Source organism: Pseudorca crassidens, chromosome 3, assembly GCF_039906515.1.
Source record: "Pseudorca crassidens isolate mPseCra1 chromosome 3, mPseCra1.hap1, whole genome shotgun sequence".
Lineage (NCBI taxonomy): Eukaryota > Metazoa > Chordata > Mammalia > Artiodactyla > Delphinidae > Pseudorca > Pseudorca crassidens.
Window position 1 is genome coordinate 126,973,473 of NC_090298.1, and position 18,814 is coordinate 126,992,286.

Genomic DNA, 18,814 nt, shown 5'->3' on the forward strand with positions numbered 1-18,814 from the left:
TATATATGTCAGGAACCACCTAACCGCAGAGACTGATAAGGAAAGGCACTTGATTGGACAAGTCTGAGTTATACAGGGAAGTCATTCTTACCCATTGAGACCAGGTGGCTGTAGTTCTCCAGCATCACATCCCTGTACAGGGTCTTCTGAGCAGGGTCCAGCTGCTGCCACTCCTCTTGGGTGAAATCCACAGCCACATCCTTGAATGATACTAACCCCTGTAACAGTATATTCCTGTTAATCTAAAGTGATCATTCTTATCATCTCTAATATAGTATGTAAAACTATACCTACATCTAGTTTTGTATCAGAGTATTTGGGAGAACCAATGTAAAATCCTGCCTTTGGCAAGAAGACCCAGACAGTACAGGAAAACAGAAAAGGTAAATCATAAAATGCCTACCTAATACAAATGGTAATTTAAGGGCAGCATTAAAGCAGCTGAGAGGAATTTTGGAAAACAATTCAAGTATGTAATAATAAAGAAACAATTACTTAAATTTGATGGAATAATATACAGCTCTTTCAACATGTGGAAATACTTACATGAAAGAATAAATGAAGAAAAACAGCATAAGTTAATATGTACACACTGAATATAACTATGAAAATGTATCTCTGTGCACTAATAAATTAGAAAAGAAATAGCATTACATAAAGATATGAGTTTAATATAAAAAAAAACACACAGCTGAGAGGAAGATGTATTATTCAATGAATAGTACTGAAACAACTGGACAGTTAACAGGAAGAGAATAATGTTGAAGCCATATGTTAAAGGATGAATTGTATACCCTGAAAATTCATAAGTTGAAGTCCTAACCCCTAGTACCTCAGAATGTGACCTTATTTGGAAATAGGGTTACTGCAGATGTAATTAGTTATATGAGGTTATTAGGGTGGACCCTAACCCAATATGACTGAGGTCCACATCAAAAGAAGAAATCTGAACAGAGAGAGACACACACACAGAGGGAAGACAGTATGAAGAGACATGAGGAGAAGATAGTTATCTACAAGCCAAAGAGAGAGACTTGGAACAGATCCTTCTCTCACAGCCCTCAGAAGGAACCAGTCTTGCTGATACCTTAAGTTTTGACTTCTAGTCTGCAGAACTGTGACACAAAAAATTTCTGTTGTTTAACCCACACAGTGTGTGGTATTCTGTTAGGGCAGCCCTAGCTGCCATAATAAAATACATCAATTATAACTAATACAATGATATCTTATGTCTTGGAAAAGAGAAAAATATATATTCTGGATGGAGTAAAAATTTAAACTCTAAAAATACCCAAAATTATATAACAACAAAACAAAACCTGGCTGGGAAGATTTTTATTAATAATTTTTTTAAATTAATGTATTTATTTTTGGCTGCATTGGGTCTTTGTTGCTGCACGCAGGCTTTCTCTAGTTACTGGGAGCAGGGGCTATTCTTCCTCGCGGTGCACAGGCTTCTCATCGCGGTGGCTTCTCTTGTTGTGGAGCATGGGCTCTAGGGGTCACAGACTTCAGCAGTTGTGGCACGTGGGCTCAGCAGTTGTGGCTCGCAGGCTCTAGGGCGCAGGCTCAGTAGTTGTGGCGCACGGGCTTAGGTGCTCCACTGCATGTGGGATCTTCTTGGACCAGGGCTCGAACCCATGTCCCCTGCATTGGCAGGCATGTTCTTAACCACTGCACCATGAGGGAAGCCCTTTATTAATAATTATAGAGAAGGATTTTTAAAGTATAACACATAAAAAAGAGAAAAGCCGCATTTAGAGAATCAGAGAATGTCAGAGTTCTTGAAGATTCTAATCCAATCCCCTCATTTCATAGGAAAGAAATCTTAGCTTCTTCTAAATCTAACAGTTCTCCTATATATATGCAATAGCTAGGAATATAATGAAATACATCAATTATAACAGCAATATTGAAAAACACACTTAAGAAATATGCAGGAAACATTCACGAGAAAACTATAACAAATTATTGACATGACACTGAAATAAAGGACTTGGGTAACTGCAGAGCCAGAGGTGTTTCTGGAGGGTAAACTATTTTAATTATGCCACCATTATGTATGTTCATAATAGTTGTCACCTAATAGTGGAATCTGAGTGATTTTTATTATTTTAAACTACTTTTGAGGGTTTTGCCCTAATTATTCCATTATTATCAAATATTGCTTTCAGAATGAAAAAAAAATTAAATATCAACATTCCCCTGCTTAAAAGACTCCTTTGGGTCCATCCTTGCATATATAATTAGTCTCATCTCAATCATCTCAATGTTAAGGTTTCTCTCACCCCACATCAAGTCTCATATTCACACCATCAAGCTGCCAAGCATTCAGTTTGTTCCCATAACAACCCCTTTAGTTTTCCCACTTTACATATGAGAGAATTGAGGATTACACTGGTTAAGTCACTTCTTGCCAGAGGTTACACTGAATATATGACTGATTAACTGTCAGATTTAAAAGCGGGTGTCCTGACTCAGTAGCTGGGTTCTTGACCACTGTACTTATTCCACAATGCCTTCCTTGATACTGTAAACAAGACCTTTTATATTTTATTACCTTAATGCCGCCTTCAGACAAACTTGCCATGAGACACCCTCCGCTTTAGTTTTCTTCAAATTCTCAGCCTTTTCTACTTTTTCAAATGCTGTTTCCTATCCTCATCCTACTTCCTTCATGATCCAGAATTTAATAATCTTTTAAGACTCTTATCCTTGACTTATTTATAAAGCTGGCTGCTCCCCCTTATCGACTATAAAAGTCCCTTGCTCCCATGTCTATTATAGAGCTTTTATGTGTTAATGTTAGTTTCCACATCTGTTCACCCCATTTTTCTCTGCATTCTTCCCAAGAAAGAACCATGTGTAACTCTTGAGATATTTCACAGCCAGCCAGCACCTGTGACATATATTGACTACTCAAGAAATGTTTGCTAAAAAGGAATGAATGAAAATTATAGAGAATAAAATAAATTTCATGCTTAGTTAAGAACAGTTTTGTGCACTGTCAATAATATTCTTGTGATCTAAAGAACAGTAACATGAGGAAGATAAATGTAGAATGTAGAGGGAAACCATTCTGATAAGAAAATTAATAAACGTAATGCTGACATTCTAACTTTGCTTTATCAATGATACTAGAATGCTTTAATATACTAAATATGTATAAATTTTGTTAATTTTGAGTAAAATAGTGCATAATCAGTGGAAAATTGTACTTTCCAATCAGCTACAAGCAATTTTTACTGCTTGAGTGACTGGAAGAATGGAAGAGATGGAGGAAATGGAAGCGGAGTAGGTGTTAAGAGGGAGAAAAGAAAGATAGATACGTGTGAAAATGATGACTTCACTTCTGGACTGTATGGAAAAAATATAAATCTTTCTTCCTGAGCTAATAAGCAAGTTAATTAGCCATGATAGTTGGATTTATTGGGCCAATAAAAAATCCATTTTCATCTTTAAAGCAGCTCTAACAGAAATATAAAGCCAACCAGGTAAGTAATTTTAAATTTTCTAGTAGCAACATTCAAAAAATTATTTTCAATAATATATATTTATCCCAGTATATTCAAAATATCATTTCAACATGTAATCAATCTTTAAAAGTTATTAATGAATTTCTGCAATTATATCTTCAAAACCCACAATGTACTTTACACTCAAAGCACACTTCAATTCAGACTAGCCAATTTCAAGTGCTCAATAACCACATGAGGCTGATGGCTCTATATTGGACAGCACAGCTCCAAAGCTACTGAGACCCAAAAAGGAAAAAAAACCTGTCTTTTCACAATAGAACTCATTTGTTAAGCTCCACTGTAAAATATACATAAGAACTCCTAATGCAAAAGCTGATTCCAAGATTTGACAATAATAATGATGATATAATAATAATAGCTAATACTTAAATATAAAACAAACCATCCCCAGTTACTGTTCTAAGTGTGGTTTTTACTCAATTTCCACAACAACCCTATGAGGATTACAATCTCCATTTTACAGATGAAGAAACAATTCCAGTCCACAGGGTATATTATGGATCTGCTAAAATAATAAAGGAGAATTCTATATACCAGCATAGGAAGATATTCAAAATGCATACAAAAATTTTTATACTGGACAGTAAAGTTAAAAATCAAGTTGTAAAACAGAATGTTTACTATAACATTATTTTTCCCCAAAAAAGGAACAAGAAAGTAAGAGACACCCCTGGCACTGGTACTATTTTACACATGTATGCTCCATCACAAGGTTAGAAACAAATGGTTAATACTGATAATCTCAGGAGGAGGGGAGTTTAAGTTAAAAGGTCCCTCAGTGTTTAAATTTTTATCTTTTTGTATAGTTAAAGATTTTTATACCGTATATATAGTGAATATTGGCAGGGAGAAAAAATAACAGACTGTTAAAAACAGAAACACAGAGAAGGAACTAGCCCCAAGTTAGACAGTAATCCTACAAACTCTGAAACCATAGTAAAGGGTACAGAGCTTCAGTGACCCTTGCTCTCCAAAGCTCTGCCAGACAATTATATTTCAAGAACTACTTTTTGAAAGAAATATGTATTTTGGAAGACCATTCAAAACATACCCATCCTATATTATCTAGACTTTATCAGTAGAGAAAGCTGGCCAATAGGAAGTCTCTATAATCAATCTGGTCCTCTGAAGAAGAGGTCAACTTTTTCAGTAAAGTATATATTTTACTGAAATTATATATTTTTACTGAAAATTATATATTTTTACTAAAAGTATATATTTCAGTCAAACTTTTTCAGTAAAGTATATATTTTCAGCATTGCAGGCCATATGGTGCCATTGTACTACAAAAAAAGCCATAGACAATATGTAAACAAATGGCATGGCTGTGTTGCCAATAAAACTTTATTTACAAAAACAGTTGGAGAACTGAATTTAGGCAATAGTTTGATGACTCCAGCTCTAAAGGATAAAGTTAAGGAGTTTGGCTATGACATTATGATAACTTCCCTCTAAAAGAAATCATTCTGTGATACAGCTACAAGAAATTTATAATTGCATTTACCACAGGAGTGTTGGTGAGAACACTGCACACTCCACCACCTAGAGAAAGACCCAAAAATGAAATCTTAGTCTTATATGGCAAGAAATAATTTCTTCCCATGGGAAATGTATCTGTCTACATATTACCTAGCAACTCTTTCTAGGTCTGGATCTTTATTTTGGCTGTCTTTCCCTGATCCTAATTTTAGCTATCTTCATTTTTCCATTTGATTGTATGAAGAACCAAAATAAGAAATTTAAGAAATTAAAAATTAAAGCAACTCACCTGGGACTTCATCATTTTCTGTTCTCTTCTAAAAAGGTAGATGCCTGAAAAGGCAAAATCGGTGATCAGAAGGATGTTTTCACAGATCAGACGCAGACTGCAGGTTCCACATTCACCAGTCTAGAAGCAACTACCACAGAAGTCAGGTAGATGTTAGGCCAACCTGTGGGAGAAGACTGTTTGGTCTTTATACAAAGATCAGCACGTATCATGTGAAGGAAGTCCTCTTGTGGCTATGTACTATGATCATACAGAACTTGGACAAGGTTTTTTAATTTAATTGTATAGATGTGAACATATGTTTCCTGTTGATTTATTAACAATTTATTTTCTCCACTATGAACCAGCAATTCCACTCTAATGTTTTCATAAGGCAATACACACACACACACACACACACACACACACACACACACACACACAAAGATGAAGCTCCCCGGCAATAAGAATGGGTAATGAGCAAATGAAAAACTGAGGAATGTATTCCCTTATTCCCCAGAAAGGAATCAGCAGCTGAATTCTAATAATCTCCCAAGAACTCTCATATTTTCCTTCAACTCAGCAGACTTTCCTGCCAATCAATATTCATGGACCAAAATGTTAATTTTAAGATGTTTTCCGTTTAAATTTTTATTGCTGCTTTCAACAGTATGGTTGTCTGCATATAAAAATGGTGGTATGTTGGAACCACTGATACAACGGAATATACCCTAACGTAAGAAGGTACATACCTGGGAAATCCTTCTCAGTCCCAGGAGTCAGGTAGGTAAGACTTAACTGGTTCTGAGGAAGTGGGTGCTCCCATGATAGACAGATTGTTTTATATGGGGTATTCCAGGCTTTGTCAAAATAGACCTGGAAGGAAACAACCATGAGAAATAGTCATACTTATCTCTGGGCACCCAACATGTGTTCAATAAATGTTTCTTGAATAAAATATAAAATGATTTCTATAAACTTAGAAAGAAGTAGGACGAAAATCACACTTTTCATAATAATCCCATCTTTTTTGATTTGTTTGGTCTTGTTTCAAAATGATCATTTTTATACGGGGCACCAGACTAAGGGCATAATGGTTGAGAAGAGATTTGACCTTTAAGGTTGCGTATGACCTGTGGAAATTTTAATGTATGTAAGAAACAGTAGGGCTGATCATCAAGATTCCCTGATCCCGTTACTGCTCCCTCCAAATCTCTGAATCCTCGGACCTAGCAATCACATACCCCACAGATCTGCCCCATGCCCACCACATCACTGACTGCCACATGGATGCCCTCATCATTTAGTCCACAGCCTCCCTCACCAATCACTGATTCCTCAGAGTCCCCTAAATCCCTGACCCAGTCATCACCAGTCAGTCCCCCTACACACCATTTCTGATCCCACAGACAACCCCGTCACTGACACACCGTTATCCAATTACTAACCTCACAGCTCACCCCATCCCTGACTCCCAAATAAGCCCAACCCTAATCCTACATACCTTCCCCACCAGTGACTTCATCAGTCTCCAATCACTGACACTCACGGACCCCTCCCGTCCCATTACCAATCCAAAAGACTCACTCCTCACCACACATGTCCGCCTTCTGACCTGCAGTTCCGTTATCAGATCTAGAAACGCCCGTCACGGCTTAACCCGGGACAGCTGTCACATCCATAGCGGCGAACTCTCCCGCTTCCTGTCTGGGTGAGCAAAGCACTGGGCTCCCGGGCCTGCGCTGTTCGGTACCGGGCAGCTTTGCCCACTCCGCACCCTGGGCGGCTTTGTTCAGGAGGCAATATGGCCGCTCCCATGCGCTGTGTCTCAGTGGGAGCCGCCATCTTGAGAGGCCGGCCGGTTCCGTACAAGCAGAGGAATTCGGTTTATTCGGAGGCTGGGCTGTACCACCGCGGCAGCGAGGGGAGGGGGAAAAGATGACATAAAGGAGAATTATACAAACCAGTAACATGCAAAATTTTGCAGAGAGATTTTATAGGAGGACTGGGTAAGAAGTTTGAGTGAATGTCCTCTATTAGAAAGCTTCATTTGGTGGAAGAGGAAGAATTTAGAACAGTAAAATATTCTCATTAGAGACTTTACCTAAAAGTGTTTGTAAATGGCACAGCCCTCTACCGGGCGATTCTACTTGCTGAGAGGGGTGAAAACGTGGAATGGAGATTCCACTGTGGGAAAAAGGGGCCAGAGTGATGGAAGAGTTCACTGAGGAGCAAAGAAAGAGGACACACAGAAATAATGAACTTTACGCTAAAAACGACTATATGGAATTCTCTAGGGGAAACTACTACAACTGCAGTAACAAGTTGCAGAGGCCGACTGAAGAAAATAAAGTGAGAGGGAAGAGGAGATGAGAATCAGAGACTAGGAGAAAACAAGAATAATGGGGGAAGGAGAAGCTTGTGGAGACAGAGAGATGGGAAACTTAAGCGTGAAAAATGGAAGCACAGGAACAGAAGTGGGAAACCGGACACAACACGGGAGACTGAGACCGAGAAGGAGGAGACTAAAACAACAGAAGGAAAGAAAAGAGAGGAAGAGAGTGAGGAGGTTAGACTTTAGGGAAAATAACTTGATTAAAAAAAAAAGAACCAACGAAACACTTATCATAACCTTTACCTTACATCAAGCTTTTTTACTTAAAAAAAAAGGCATACTAACAAAGTGATGTTTCCTGTACATAAATAGATACAATTTTGAATCATCACAGATTTCCCAACAGCCATGATTTCTGGCTTGTGTGTAATTAAGTGAGCAGCAATTTTACATTAGCAGTTTTGTTTCCCATGTCAAATAAAAACATGTCTGGATTTAGATATGAAGAGATTTTATTCAGAAAGATTATTGCAATAGGGAGAATGCACCAATCTCAGAAAGCTGCAAGCACCTCACAAAATCAAACAGAAAAAGGCTTTTCTTTAGTAGGGAGGTGTAAGAAGGGTTAGCAGGAACTTTCAAGAGATGGAGGTGTGCAAGTGACAAAACCAGGGTACTTTAACAGGAAATGTTTCTAGGGTCTTCGGATTCTGAGAGTAAGCTGCTGAGGGAGGATGTTGCGCATATCCTTACCCTTTAATGTATGTTTAAACTTGGGGGCAAGCCAAAATTTAGGAGTATGAGGGGAGGAAAAAGGCCTAAAATTTCGTCAAGGCAAAGAAGAGGGTAAGAAATGGGCAACCAACAGCACTCCAATTTAAACTTCCACAGTTACATCAATCTTTATTGAACGTCTTGTGCGTAAGACACTGTAGTCACTCACTGTGTTATGCACTAAGGGTATAGTAATGATTAATTCAGAATCCTAAAGCAGTGATACCTGTGGAAGTTGATATGGGAAGGGATCAGATTGTGCAGAGCCATGTAGAAATTGTGAAAATGTTAGCTCTTTATCCTAAGCATGATGGGAAGCTGTCCTTATTTTAATATTTAATTTAAAAAGAAGGTAGAGAGGAGTCCTCTCCTATAATAAAAGAAATAAAAATTAAAGCCACAGTAATTTACTATTTCTCATCTATTACCTTGTTAAAAAAAAAGTATTCTTAGTTTGGAAATACACAGTGTTAGTAGAGTCATGGGAACCTGGAATTCTCATATATTACTCATGGGACAGAAAAATGGTATAGCCCCTATACAGAAGATTTAGCAATAGTTAACAAAACTATATGTATTCATTATCTATTGCTGTGTAACAAATTACCTGAAATTTAGCAGTCTGAAACTATATACATTGTTGTAGTTAACTGTTTCATAGTTTCTGTGATTGGAGAATGTGGGAATAGCTTAGCTGGGTGGTTCAGGTCTAGTCTGTCATGAGGTTGCAGTCAAGCTGTCAGCCAGGGCTGCAATTATTTCAAGGCTGAACTGGAGGAGGATATGCTTCTAAACTCGATCAAGTAGCTGATGACAAGCCTCAGAATTTCAATCTCCAAGCTCGGTTATTCACCATGGGGGAATTTCCTTCGGCTACTCTATTATCCTCATGACATGGTAGGGGTCTTCCCTCTCAAGCCTCCCTCTTAGTATGGAAGCGGGCTTCTACCCACACCAGTGAGTCAAGGGAAAGATAGTGAGAGAGCACACACAAGATAGAAGCCATAGTCTTCTTATAACCTAAATTAAAAATGACATCTCATTACTTCTTTTGTATTTTATTTCCTGAAAGTGAATCACTAAGGGTGCCCACAATCAAATGAATGGGAATTGAGCTCTACCTCTTAAGGGGAGGATTATCAAAGCGTCTAAAACCACAACACTACATGTAAGCTTTTGCCTTTTAACTCAGAAACTCCATTCCAGGAATATATCCCAAATACACATTGGCAAAAAAAAAAAAAAAAAAAAAAAATTACTCATTGCGCTACTATTTTTAATACCAAAAGACATCAGTCAATCCGAACATCTACTAACAGGTCTAGCTGTATAAATTACAGTATACACACAAAACAGTACTATTCAGCTGTAAGAGAGAGACAGAGAGAAGTGTCTCTATGTACTAATATGGAGGTAACTTCAGGATATAATGTTATATGAGGGGAAAAAAAGTAGAAAAAAATAAAAATAGTTTGTTATTACCATTTATTTTCTAAAAATGTGAATATGTATACAGTTAATTCTACTTATTCATGGTAGCTATGTTCAGTTAAGTTGCTGCAAACACGGAATTAGTGAATACTGAACCACTTCTCCAAAGGGGAATAAATCAACATAAAATAGATTATAATCTTAAATTACAAGTTTGTATAATTAAGATTATAACCTTAAAAACAACTTATGTTGGTGGATTCTATTTTCTTTATTTTACCAAAAAAACCCCCCAAGGTTCAGAACAGTTAAGTAATTTGCCTGAGGTCCAGTAACAAAGGCCAGAGTTAGATTCAAACCCTATCCAACTGACTCCAGAGCTGGAGTTTCTTGCACTACACTGAATTGCCCCTACCATCCCCGTCATCTGTTCATCTCTGTATGAGAGCTGAAACAGGAAGGCAAAGCATCCCCTTGTTTAAACTCAGCCGGGAATGTGCGCATGTGGTAACTCAAATTTTTTGCTACTCTGTGCATGTCTGCCAATGACTGAAAAAGCACTGTGAGTATCGATTTTGAGATTATAAATACATTTTAGCAAGTAGGTGAATTTGCAGATACAGAATCTGTGAATAATGAAAATCAACTGTATATGTTTACCTTAAAAATAAAAAGCAAATGATGGAAGAATAAGCCATCAAATAAAATATAATCTACAAAAGGTATTATTAGTTATCTATTGAATTGTAGCAACCTACCCCAAAACTTAGTGGCTTAAAACAACACACATCTATTGTTTCACAGTTTATGTTGGCCAGGAATCTGGACATGGATTATCTGAGTCCTCTGCTTCGGGGTCTTCTACAAATCTATAATCAAGGTATTGGCCCAGGCTGGGGTCTCTTTCATCTGAAGACTCAAATGGGGAGAGATTCATTTCCAAGCTCAACTACATGATTGTTGGCACAATTTAATGCCTCAAGGATTGTTGGACTAAGGGCATTAATGTCCTTGCTGGTTGTTGAGAGGAAGCCACCCACAGTACTTTGCCATCCAACTTACAACTTGCTTATCTATGGAGTCAAGAGAAGAGTCTGTAAGCAAGATGGAAGTCACAAACTTTTATAATCTTATTATCAATATATAAGTGACATCCCCTCTATGTTGCCATATGCCATTGGTTAGAAGCTGCTTACTTATGCAGAGGGTATTACAAAAGGCCATGAATATCAGGAGGTGGGAATAACTGGCTACCTTAGACACTTCCTACCCCAGGGAGGAAGGAAATAAGATAGAAGGAACAGAAATCATACCTAATTTTCTTTGAATATACCATGTTCTGTTGATTTGACTTTGTAACCACAAAAAATTTTACATAATTATAAAACAAAATTAAATTTTATAAACCAATTCCAAACTTCTGTTTCTGATCAAAGTGAAGTAATAGGGAATGGATGGGAACTTTCACCTGAACCAATGGAAAAACCAGCGAAGTGTATGAAGCAATGGCTTTAAAGGTATTAGACATCAGGCTGTGAAGGACAGTGACCCTTGAGAGATGGGAAACAAATTGAGGTGACCCCTCTGATTGCCCAGTTTACTGCCTTGAGAACACTTCTAGGTATGACACAGGACAAGAGAGTCCAGGCAGGGGCCAACAGACTTCCAGAGTGGAGGAGAAAGAACTAATAGTACAGAAAGACCAAGGCAGCTATATTCACAGAGCAGAAGCCAAAGAGGAGAAAGCTGCACAGAAAGAGAGCTCCAGAGACTTGCAGAGGGTCCACTTCTAGTATTTAGGAGAGTACTGGTCAGTGCATATATGTAAGGAAAATCAGAGTCTGGGAAAAGAGACACCAGAAAGGAAGGAGGAAACAGTAACTGAAGCTCACAAAAAGTCAAGATTAATGCCTGTCCCCACCAGCCAGACTGGAAAACTTTACAATTCCCTGGGAAGAATACACAGAAGGGTCTTGCCTCAATAGTGGGAAATTATTAGCTCTATATTTAAATCTTGCTCTGGTGCCACCTAACAATTGTTTCCAAGTAACCTAACTGAACTACAGAAAAAAGCTTCAAAAATATGTATTGGAACACAGAAGTATCTATCATCCAACAAGGTAAAATTCACAATGTCTACCACTAAATCAAGAATTATCAGGCATGTATAGAAACTGGAAAATGATACTCATAATGAAGAGAAAAATCAGCAAAGAAGAAAAAACAGACCAGAATTGAAAAAGATGTTGGAAATTGTAGAGATAGATATTAACAAGTCACTATAGATCTTGCAGTCATTAAAAGGATAATGTGAGAATATTATGAACAACTTCAGCCTCATAAATTTGGCAAGGTAGAAGAAATGGACCATTTCTTCAAACACCAAAACTCAACTAAGATGAAATAGATCATCTGCATGGTCCTATAACTATGTAAAAAGTTGATTTTTAAAGACCTCACAAAAAAGGAAAAATGGTTGCACTGGAGAATTCTACCAAAATTTAAAGAATTAACACTGATTTTACACAATCTCTTCCAGAAAATAGAAGAGGAGGGAATACTTCCCAAATCATTTTATCAGGAAATTATTACCAAAACCATACCAAGACTGTACAGTGAAAGAAAACTACAGATCAATATCTCCAATGAAAGTAGACATAAAAATCCTCAAAAAATATTAACAAACAAAATTCAACAATCTATAAAAAAAAATTATACACTATGACTAAGTGAAATGTATTCCAAGTGTTCAAAGCTGGCTCAAAATAGAAAATTAACCAACAAGATACAAAGAAAAAGTAAATGATTATACCAATTGACACAGAACAGGCATTTGACAAAAATCCAATACTCATGAATGATAAAAAAAAATTCTCAGCAAAATAGTAATGGAGAGGAATTTCCCTAACTTAATGAAGAGCATATACCAAACAAACAAAAATCAAAAAAATACAACCCACAGAAAATATAATACTTAATGATGAAAGATTGAATGATTCCCCTTTTAGATCAGGAACAAGACAATGATGTTTGCTCTCACCATTCTCCTTCAACATAATACTGGAAATTCTACCCACCAAAATAACACAAGAAAGAAAAATTAGAAGCATACAGATCAGAAAGGAAAGAAATAAAACGGTCCCTATATGCAAATGACATGAATGATTGTCTATGTAGGAAATCCAAAGGAATTTATCAATATTATGCCTAAAACTAAGTGAGTTCAGCAAAGTAAGAGGATACAAGATCAACACAAAAATCAATCACATTTCTCTATACTAATAAAAACATGCAAACACAAATAAAAACAGTACCATTTTTAATCACTCCAAAGAAATTGAAACACTTAGGCTTACGCTTATCAAAACATGTAGGATTTTAGGAAGAAAATCACAAAATGTCATTAAAAGAAATCAAATAAATAGAGATATACCATGGTCCCTGATATGAAGACTATAAACAATAAAGATGTTAATGATCCCCAATTGATCTATAGGCTTAAAGCAATTTCTCTTAAAAATGACAGCAAGTTTTGTTTTGATTTTTGTAGATTTAGACAAAATTATTTTAAAATTTATATGGTGTTCCTTAAAAAAACTAAAAGCAGAGTTCCCATATGATCCAGCAATCCCACTCCTGGGCATATATCCAGAAAAGATGAAAACTCTAATTTGAAAAGATACATGCACCCCAATGTTCATAGCAGCACTATTTACAGTAGCCAACACATGGAAACAACCTAACTGTCCATCAACAGATGAATGGATAAAGTAGAAGTGACATATATACAATGGAGTATTACTCAGCCATAAAAAATAATGAAATAATGCCATTTGCAGCAACAAGGATGGATCTAGAGATTATCATACTAAGTGAAGTAAGTCAGAAAGAGAAATACAAATATCATAAGATATGACTTATATGTGGAATCTAAAAAAAGATACAAATGAACTTATTTACAAAACAGAAATAGACTTACAGACATAGAAGGCAAACTTATGGTCATCAAGGGGAAAGGTAGGGAGGAATGTATTAGGAGTTTAGGATTAACAGATAGACACTACTATATATAAAACAGATAAACAACAAAGACCTATTGTATGGCACAGGGAACTAGACTCAATATCTTGTAGTACCCTATAATGGAAAAGAATCTGAAAAAGAATACATATATATATATATATATATATATAAAAATGAATCATCTTGCTATACAACTGAAACCAACACAACACTGTATATCAACTATACTTCAATAAAAAGTTGCTTGTTGGGCTTCCCTGGTGGCGCAGTGGTTCAGAGTCCGCCTGTCGATGCAGGGGACACGGGTTCATGCCTCGGTCCGGGAGGATCCCACATACCGCGGAGCGGCTAGGCCCGTGAGCCATGGCCGCTGAGCCTGCGCATCTGGAGCCTGTGCTCTGCAACGGGAGAGGCCACAACAGTGAGAGGCCCGCATACCGCATAAAAAAAAAAAAAAGTTGCTTGTTTTGAAAAAAAAACTTACATGGAAAGAAACAGGCCCTAGAATAGCTAAAACAATCTTGACAATGAAGAAAAAAGTGGAAGGAATTACTCCCACAACTTCTATTAAACATTGTACTGGAGTTTCTAGTCAGTGCAATAAGGCAAAAAAGAAATTAAAACCGTCTGGTTGGGAAAGGAAAGGGTAAAACCACATTCACCTGTAGATAACATGATCTTCTATGCAGAAAACCCAATGTATTCTACCAAAAAATGGTACTAGAACTAATTAGTAAGCTCAGGAAGGTTGAAGTATACCAGATCAATATACAATAATTAGTTGTACTTCCATATACAATCAATAAATAACCAGAAATTAAAATTTAAAACATCTACAGTAGAATTTTTAAGTATGAAAGGTTTGGGGGCAAATCTGACAAAAGATGTGAAACACCTGTACACTGAAAACTATAAAACAATGCTAACAGAAATGAAAGACTTAAAGGAGCTACATCACATTCATGTGTCAGCTCATTATTTTTATAATGTCTAATTCTGCAAATTGACTTATAAGTTCAGTGCAATCTATTCAAAACAGCAGCAAGCTTTAGAGGAGAAACTGACAAGGAAAGAAATAAAACTGTCACTGTATGAGAAGGACAGTTTTATATTCACACGGAAAGGAAAAGGACCAAGAATCGCCAAAACAACTTAGCCAAAAAAAAAAAAATTAACTTTGAGGCTTAACACTACCTGATCTCAAGGCTTATTATACACACACTGCAATAATCAAGAGTGTGGTATTGGTGTAAAGATAGAAAAATGTATAAATGAAACAGAATAGATAGTTCAGAAATAGATCCAACTGATACAATAACAAAGGCAATTCTGTGGGGGAAAGAATCACCTTTTCAACAAATAGTGCTGGAATAATTGGATATCCATAATTTAAATTGAAACCTTAATCCATTCTTCATACTACATACAAAAAAATTAACTCAAAATGGCTCATAGCCCTAAATATAAAATCTAAAACTCCTAGAATAAAATGTAGGAGAAATCCTTTGTGACCTAGGATGAGGCAAAGATTTCTTAGTTGATACCAAAAGCACGAATCATAAAATAATAAATGATAAATTGGACCTCTGGTATTCAAAAGACACAATTTAAGAGAATAAAAAGAGAAGCCACAGACTAGGAGAAATTGTTTCCAAGTCATATATCTAATAAAGAACCATCAGCCAGAATATATGAAGACCTCTAACAATGAAATTATTTAAAATTGACCAAAAGATTTAAACAGACACTTCACTAAAGATATACTGATGGCAAATAAGAATAGGAAAAGATGCCCAACATCATTAGTCATCAGGGAAATGCTATGGTATCATAATGAGATGCCATTAATCACTTACTAAAATGACTATAATTTTAAAAACTAATATTACCAAATACTGACAAGGATGTAGAGAAATGAACTTTTACACACAGCTAGTGGGAATGTAAAATGGTGCAATCCCTTTGGAAAACAGGCAATTCCTCAGGTTAAGTATTCACTGACTATATGATCCAGCCATGCCACTCCTAATGTTTATCCAAGAGAATTAAGTATTAGGCATGAGCACAATACAACATACAACATCCAATACATGTGCATGCAAACATTTGTACAGGAATGTTCATAGCAGCTTTATTTGTAAAAGCCAAAAACTAAAATTAACTCAAATGTCCATCATAGGCATCCAAACGATAGAATACTAATCAGCAACAGAAAGGAATGAACTCTTGGTACACATAGAAAATCGTATTAAATTCAAAATAAGTATGCTGAGTGAAAGAAATCAGTAAAAACAAGAGTGCATATGTTATGATTCTACTTATATCAAATTCTAGAAAATGCAAATGAATATATAGTGGCAGAAAACAGGTCAGTCGTTGTCTGGGGATGAGGCAGAGAGCCAGTTGGGGAAGAGGAATTAATTTCCAAGCGATAAGAAGAAACTTTGGGGGATGATGGACATTTTCATTCTCTTGACTGTGGTGACAGTTTCACTGGTGTATACATAAACCAATGTTATCAAATATGTGCGATTTTTTGTCTATTAAACCTCAATAAACCTGCTTTTAAAAAACCCTACAGCATGCCTTAAAATGCCCTACATTATCTTCCTCAATTTTTTTGACATCATTCATTCCACTTCAGACATTCTTGTTCTTCTTCAACTCACTTTCACTTTAGGGCTTTTGAGAATGCTCCTCTTACTAGTATACAGATTTATCACTACTCTCACCAATTACCATAGCAAATAAGAAATATTTAGATTATCTCCCCAAAATGAAAATACCTTTTCCTTCTGGTCTTCCCTTCTCTTCTCATCTTTCTTACTCCCAACTTACTCACACCTTAAAAGCTTTCTGATGTATAAAATTTTGGGTAGGGCTTCCCTGGTGGCACAGTGGTTGAGAGTCCGACTGCCAATGCAGGGGACACAGGTTCGTGCCCCGGTCCGGGAAGATACCACATGCCGCAGAGCGGCTGGGCCCGTGAGCCATGGCCGCTGAGCCTGCGTGTCTGGAGCCTGTGCTCCGCAACGGGAGAGGCCACAACAGTGAGAGGCCCGTGTACCGCAAAAAAAAAAAAAAAAAAAAATTGGGGGGTAATTCCACTCAGGTTATTAAATGAGTAAAACTGTTCATTCACTCTATAATTTAGTTGTTCAGCAAATATTCAGTGAACATCTACTATGTGTCACGCACTCTTTTATAGCTTCAGCTATATCATTTTAATACAGCTAAATATTCCTGTTCCATTCATACTTAAATGCTACCAAAATGGATAGACAATAAACAAGATAAATTGCAATATGACAAAAGTACCATTTAAAAAGTGAAATAAAACAAGGAAAATTAGGAATGCTTAGGGGAGTGTTGTTGTATCACACATGGAGGTCTGCTACTCTTAGAGAATTCTGATCTAACCAGTCATCTAAGAACTCAGACTCATAATACAGTGTAATTCTACAGTGATAGAACACTGTATAATGATAATTAAGAGTGTACGCTCCCTAGCTCTACCAGAAGAAAGAGAATAATAAAGATTAGAGCAGAGATAAACAAAATAGACAACAAAAACCAACAGAGAAAATTAATGAAACCAAGAGTTGGTTCTTCAAAAAGATCAACAAAATTGGCAAACCTTTAACTAGACTTACTAAGAAAAAAGAGAAGAGATTCAAATAACTAAAATCAGAAATGAAAGAGGGGACATTACAACTGATTTTACAGAGCTAAAAAAGATTGTAAGAGAGTACTATGAACAACTGTACACCAACAAATTGAATAATCTAGATGAAACAAATTCCTAGAAACTCAAAACTTACCAGTACTAAATCATGAAGAAATAGAAAATCAATAGATTTAAAACCAGTAAGGAGATTGAATAAGTAATCAAAAACCTCACAATACATAACCCTGACTACAACTGTTGGGGGCACTTTCCTCCACAGTAGAGGTCAAGGAGACATGAAGGTCATATTTCACCCCATTAGAGATGAAGAGTCTGAAACGCAAAGAAAAACAAGATCTAGACAAGCAAGACAGTCTAGAAGATCAACACAGCATAGACTGATCTTTAGGAAGCTGAAAAAACAATATGAAGAAGTCATTGTACCCAAATCAGAGAACAAGAAAAAGAAAAAGGGGGAAAAGGAAAGCAGGATAAAGAGAAGGAAGAAGGAAAGAAGCAGAAACATCTAGAGAAGATAAATATGAACAAAAGTACTTCAGAACATATGATAAGATTTATCAGCCTTGTCTCCCAAGGCAATAGAAATAAAAGAATAAACAAATGCAACCTAATCAAACTTATAAGCTTTTGCACAGCAAAGGAAACCATAAACAAAATGGAAAGAGACAACCTACAGATGGGGAGAAAATACTTGCAAATGATGTGACTGACAAGGACTTAATTCCAAAATATATAAACAGCTCATACAACTCAATAACAAAAAAACAACCCAGTCAAAAAATGGGCAGAAGAGCTAAATAGACGTTTCTCCAAAGAAGACATACAGATGGCCAACAGACACATGAAAAGATGCTCAACATTCTAAGTATTAGAGAAATGCAAATCAAAATTACAATGAGGTACCACCTCACACCAATCAGAATGGCCGTGATTAAAAGGTCTACAAGTAATAAATGCTGGAGAGGGTGTGGAGAAAAGGGAACCCTCTTACACCATTGCTGATGTAAATTGGTGCAGCCACTATGGAAAACAGCATGGAGGTTCCTCAAAAAACTAAAAATAGAGTTGTCATATGATCCAGCGATCCCATTCCTGGGCATATACCTAGACAAAACTATAATTCGAAAAGATACATGCACCCCTGTGTTCATAGCAGCATTATTTACAATAGCCAAGACAGGCAACCTAAATGTCCACTGAGAGATGAATGAATAAAGAAGATGTGGTGTGTATATATATATATATATATATATATATATATATATATATATACACAC

The 18,814-nt window shown here is 36.4% G+C and overlaps 1 protein-coding gene across 1 annotated transcript in view; it reads right to left on the reverse strand.

The window, feature by feature from the left end:
* The window catches only part of ZNF300 (zinc finger protein 300), a 174,608-nt gene that overhangs the window by 79,653 nt on the left and 76,141 nt on the right, over positions 1-18,814 (reverse strand). Inside the window, exons 9-12 of the mRNA XM_067730235.1 lie at positions 6,531-6,683; positions 6,039-6,162; positions 5,308-5,351; positions 92-218 (exon numbers count right to left, since the gene is read on the reverse strand). Of these exons, the coding sequence (XP_067586336.1) occupies positions 92-218; positions 5,308-5,351; positions 6,039-6,162; positions 6,531-6,683 (448 nt within the window). The remainder of the gene's footprint in view (positions 1-91; positions 219-5,307; positions 5,352-6,038; positions 6,163-6,530; positions 6,684-18,814) is intronic.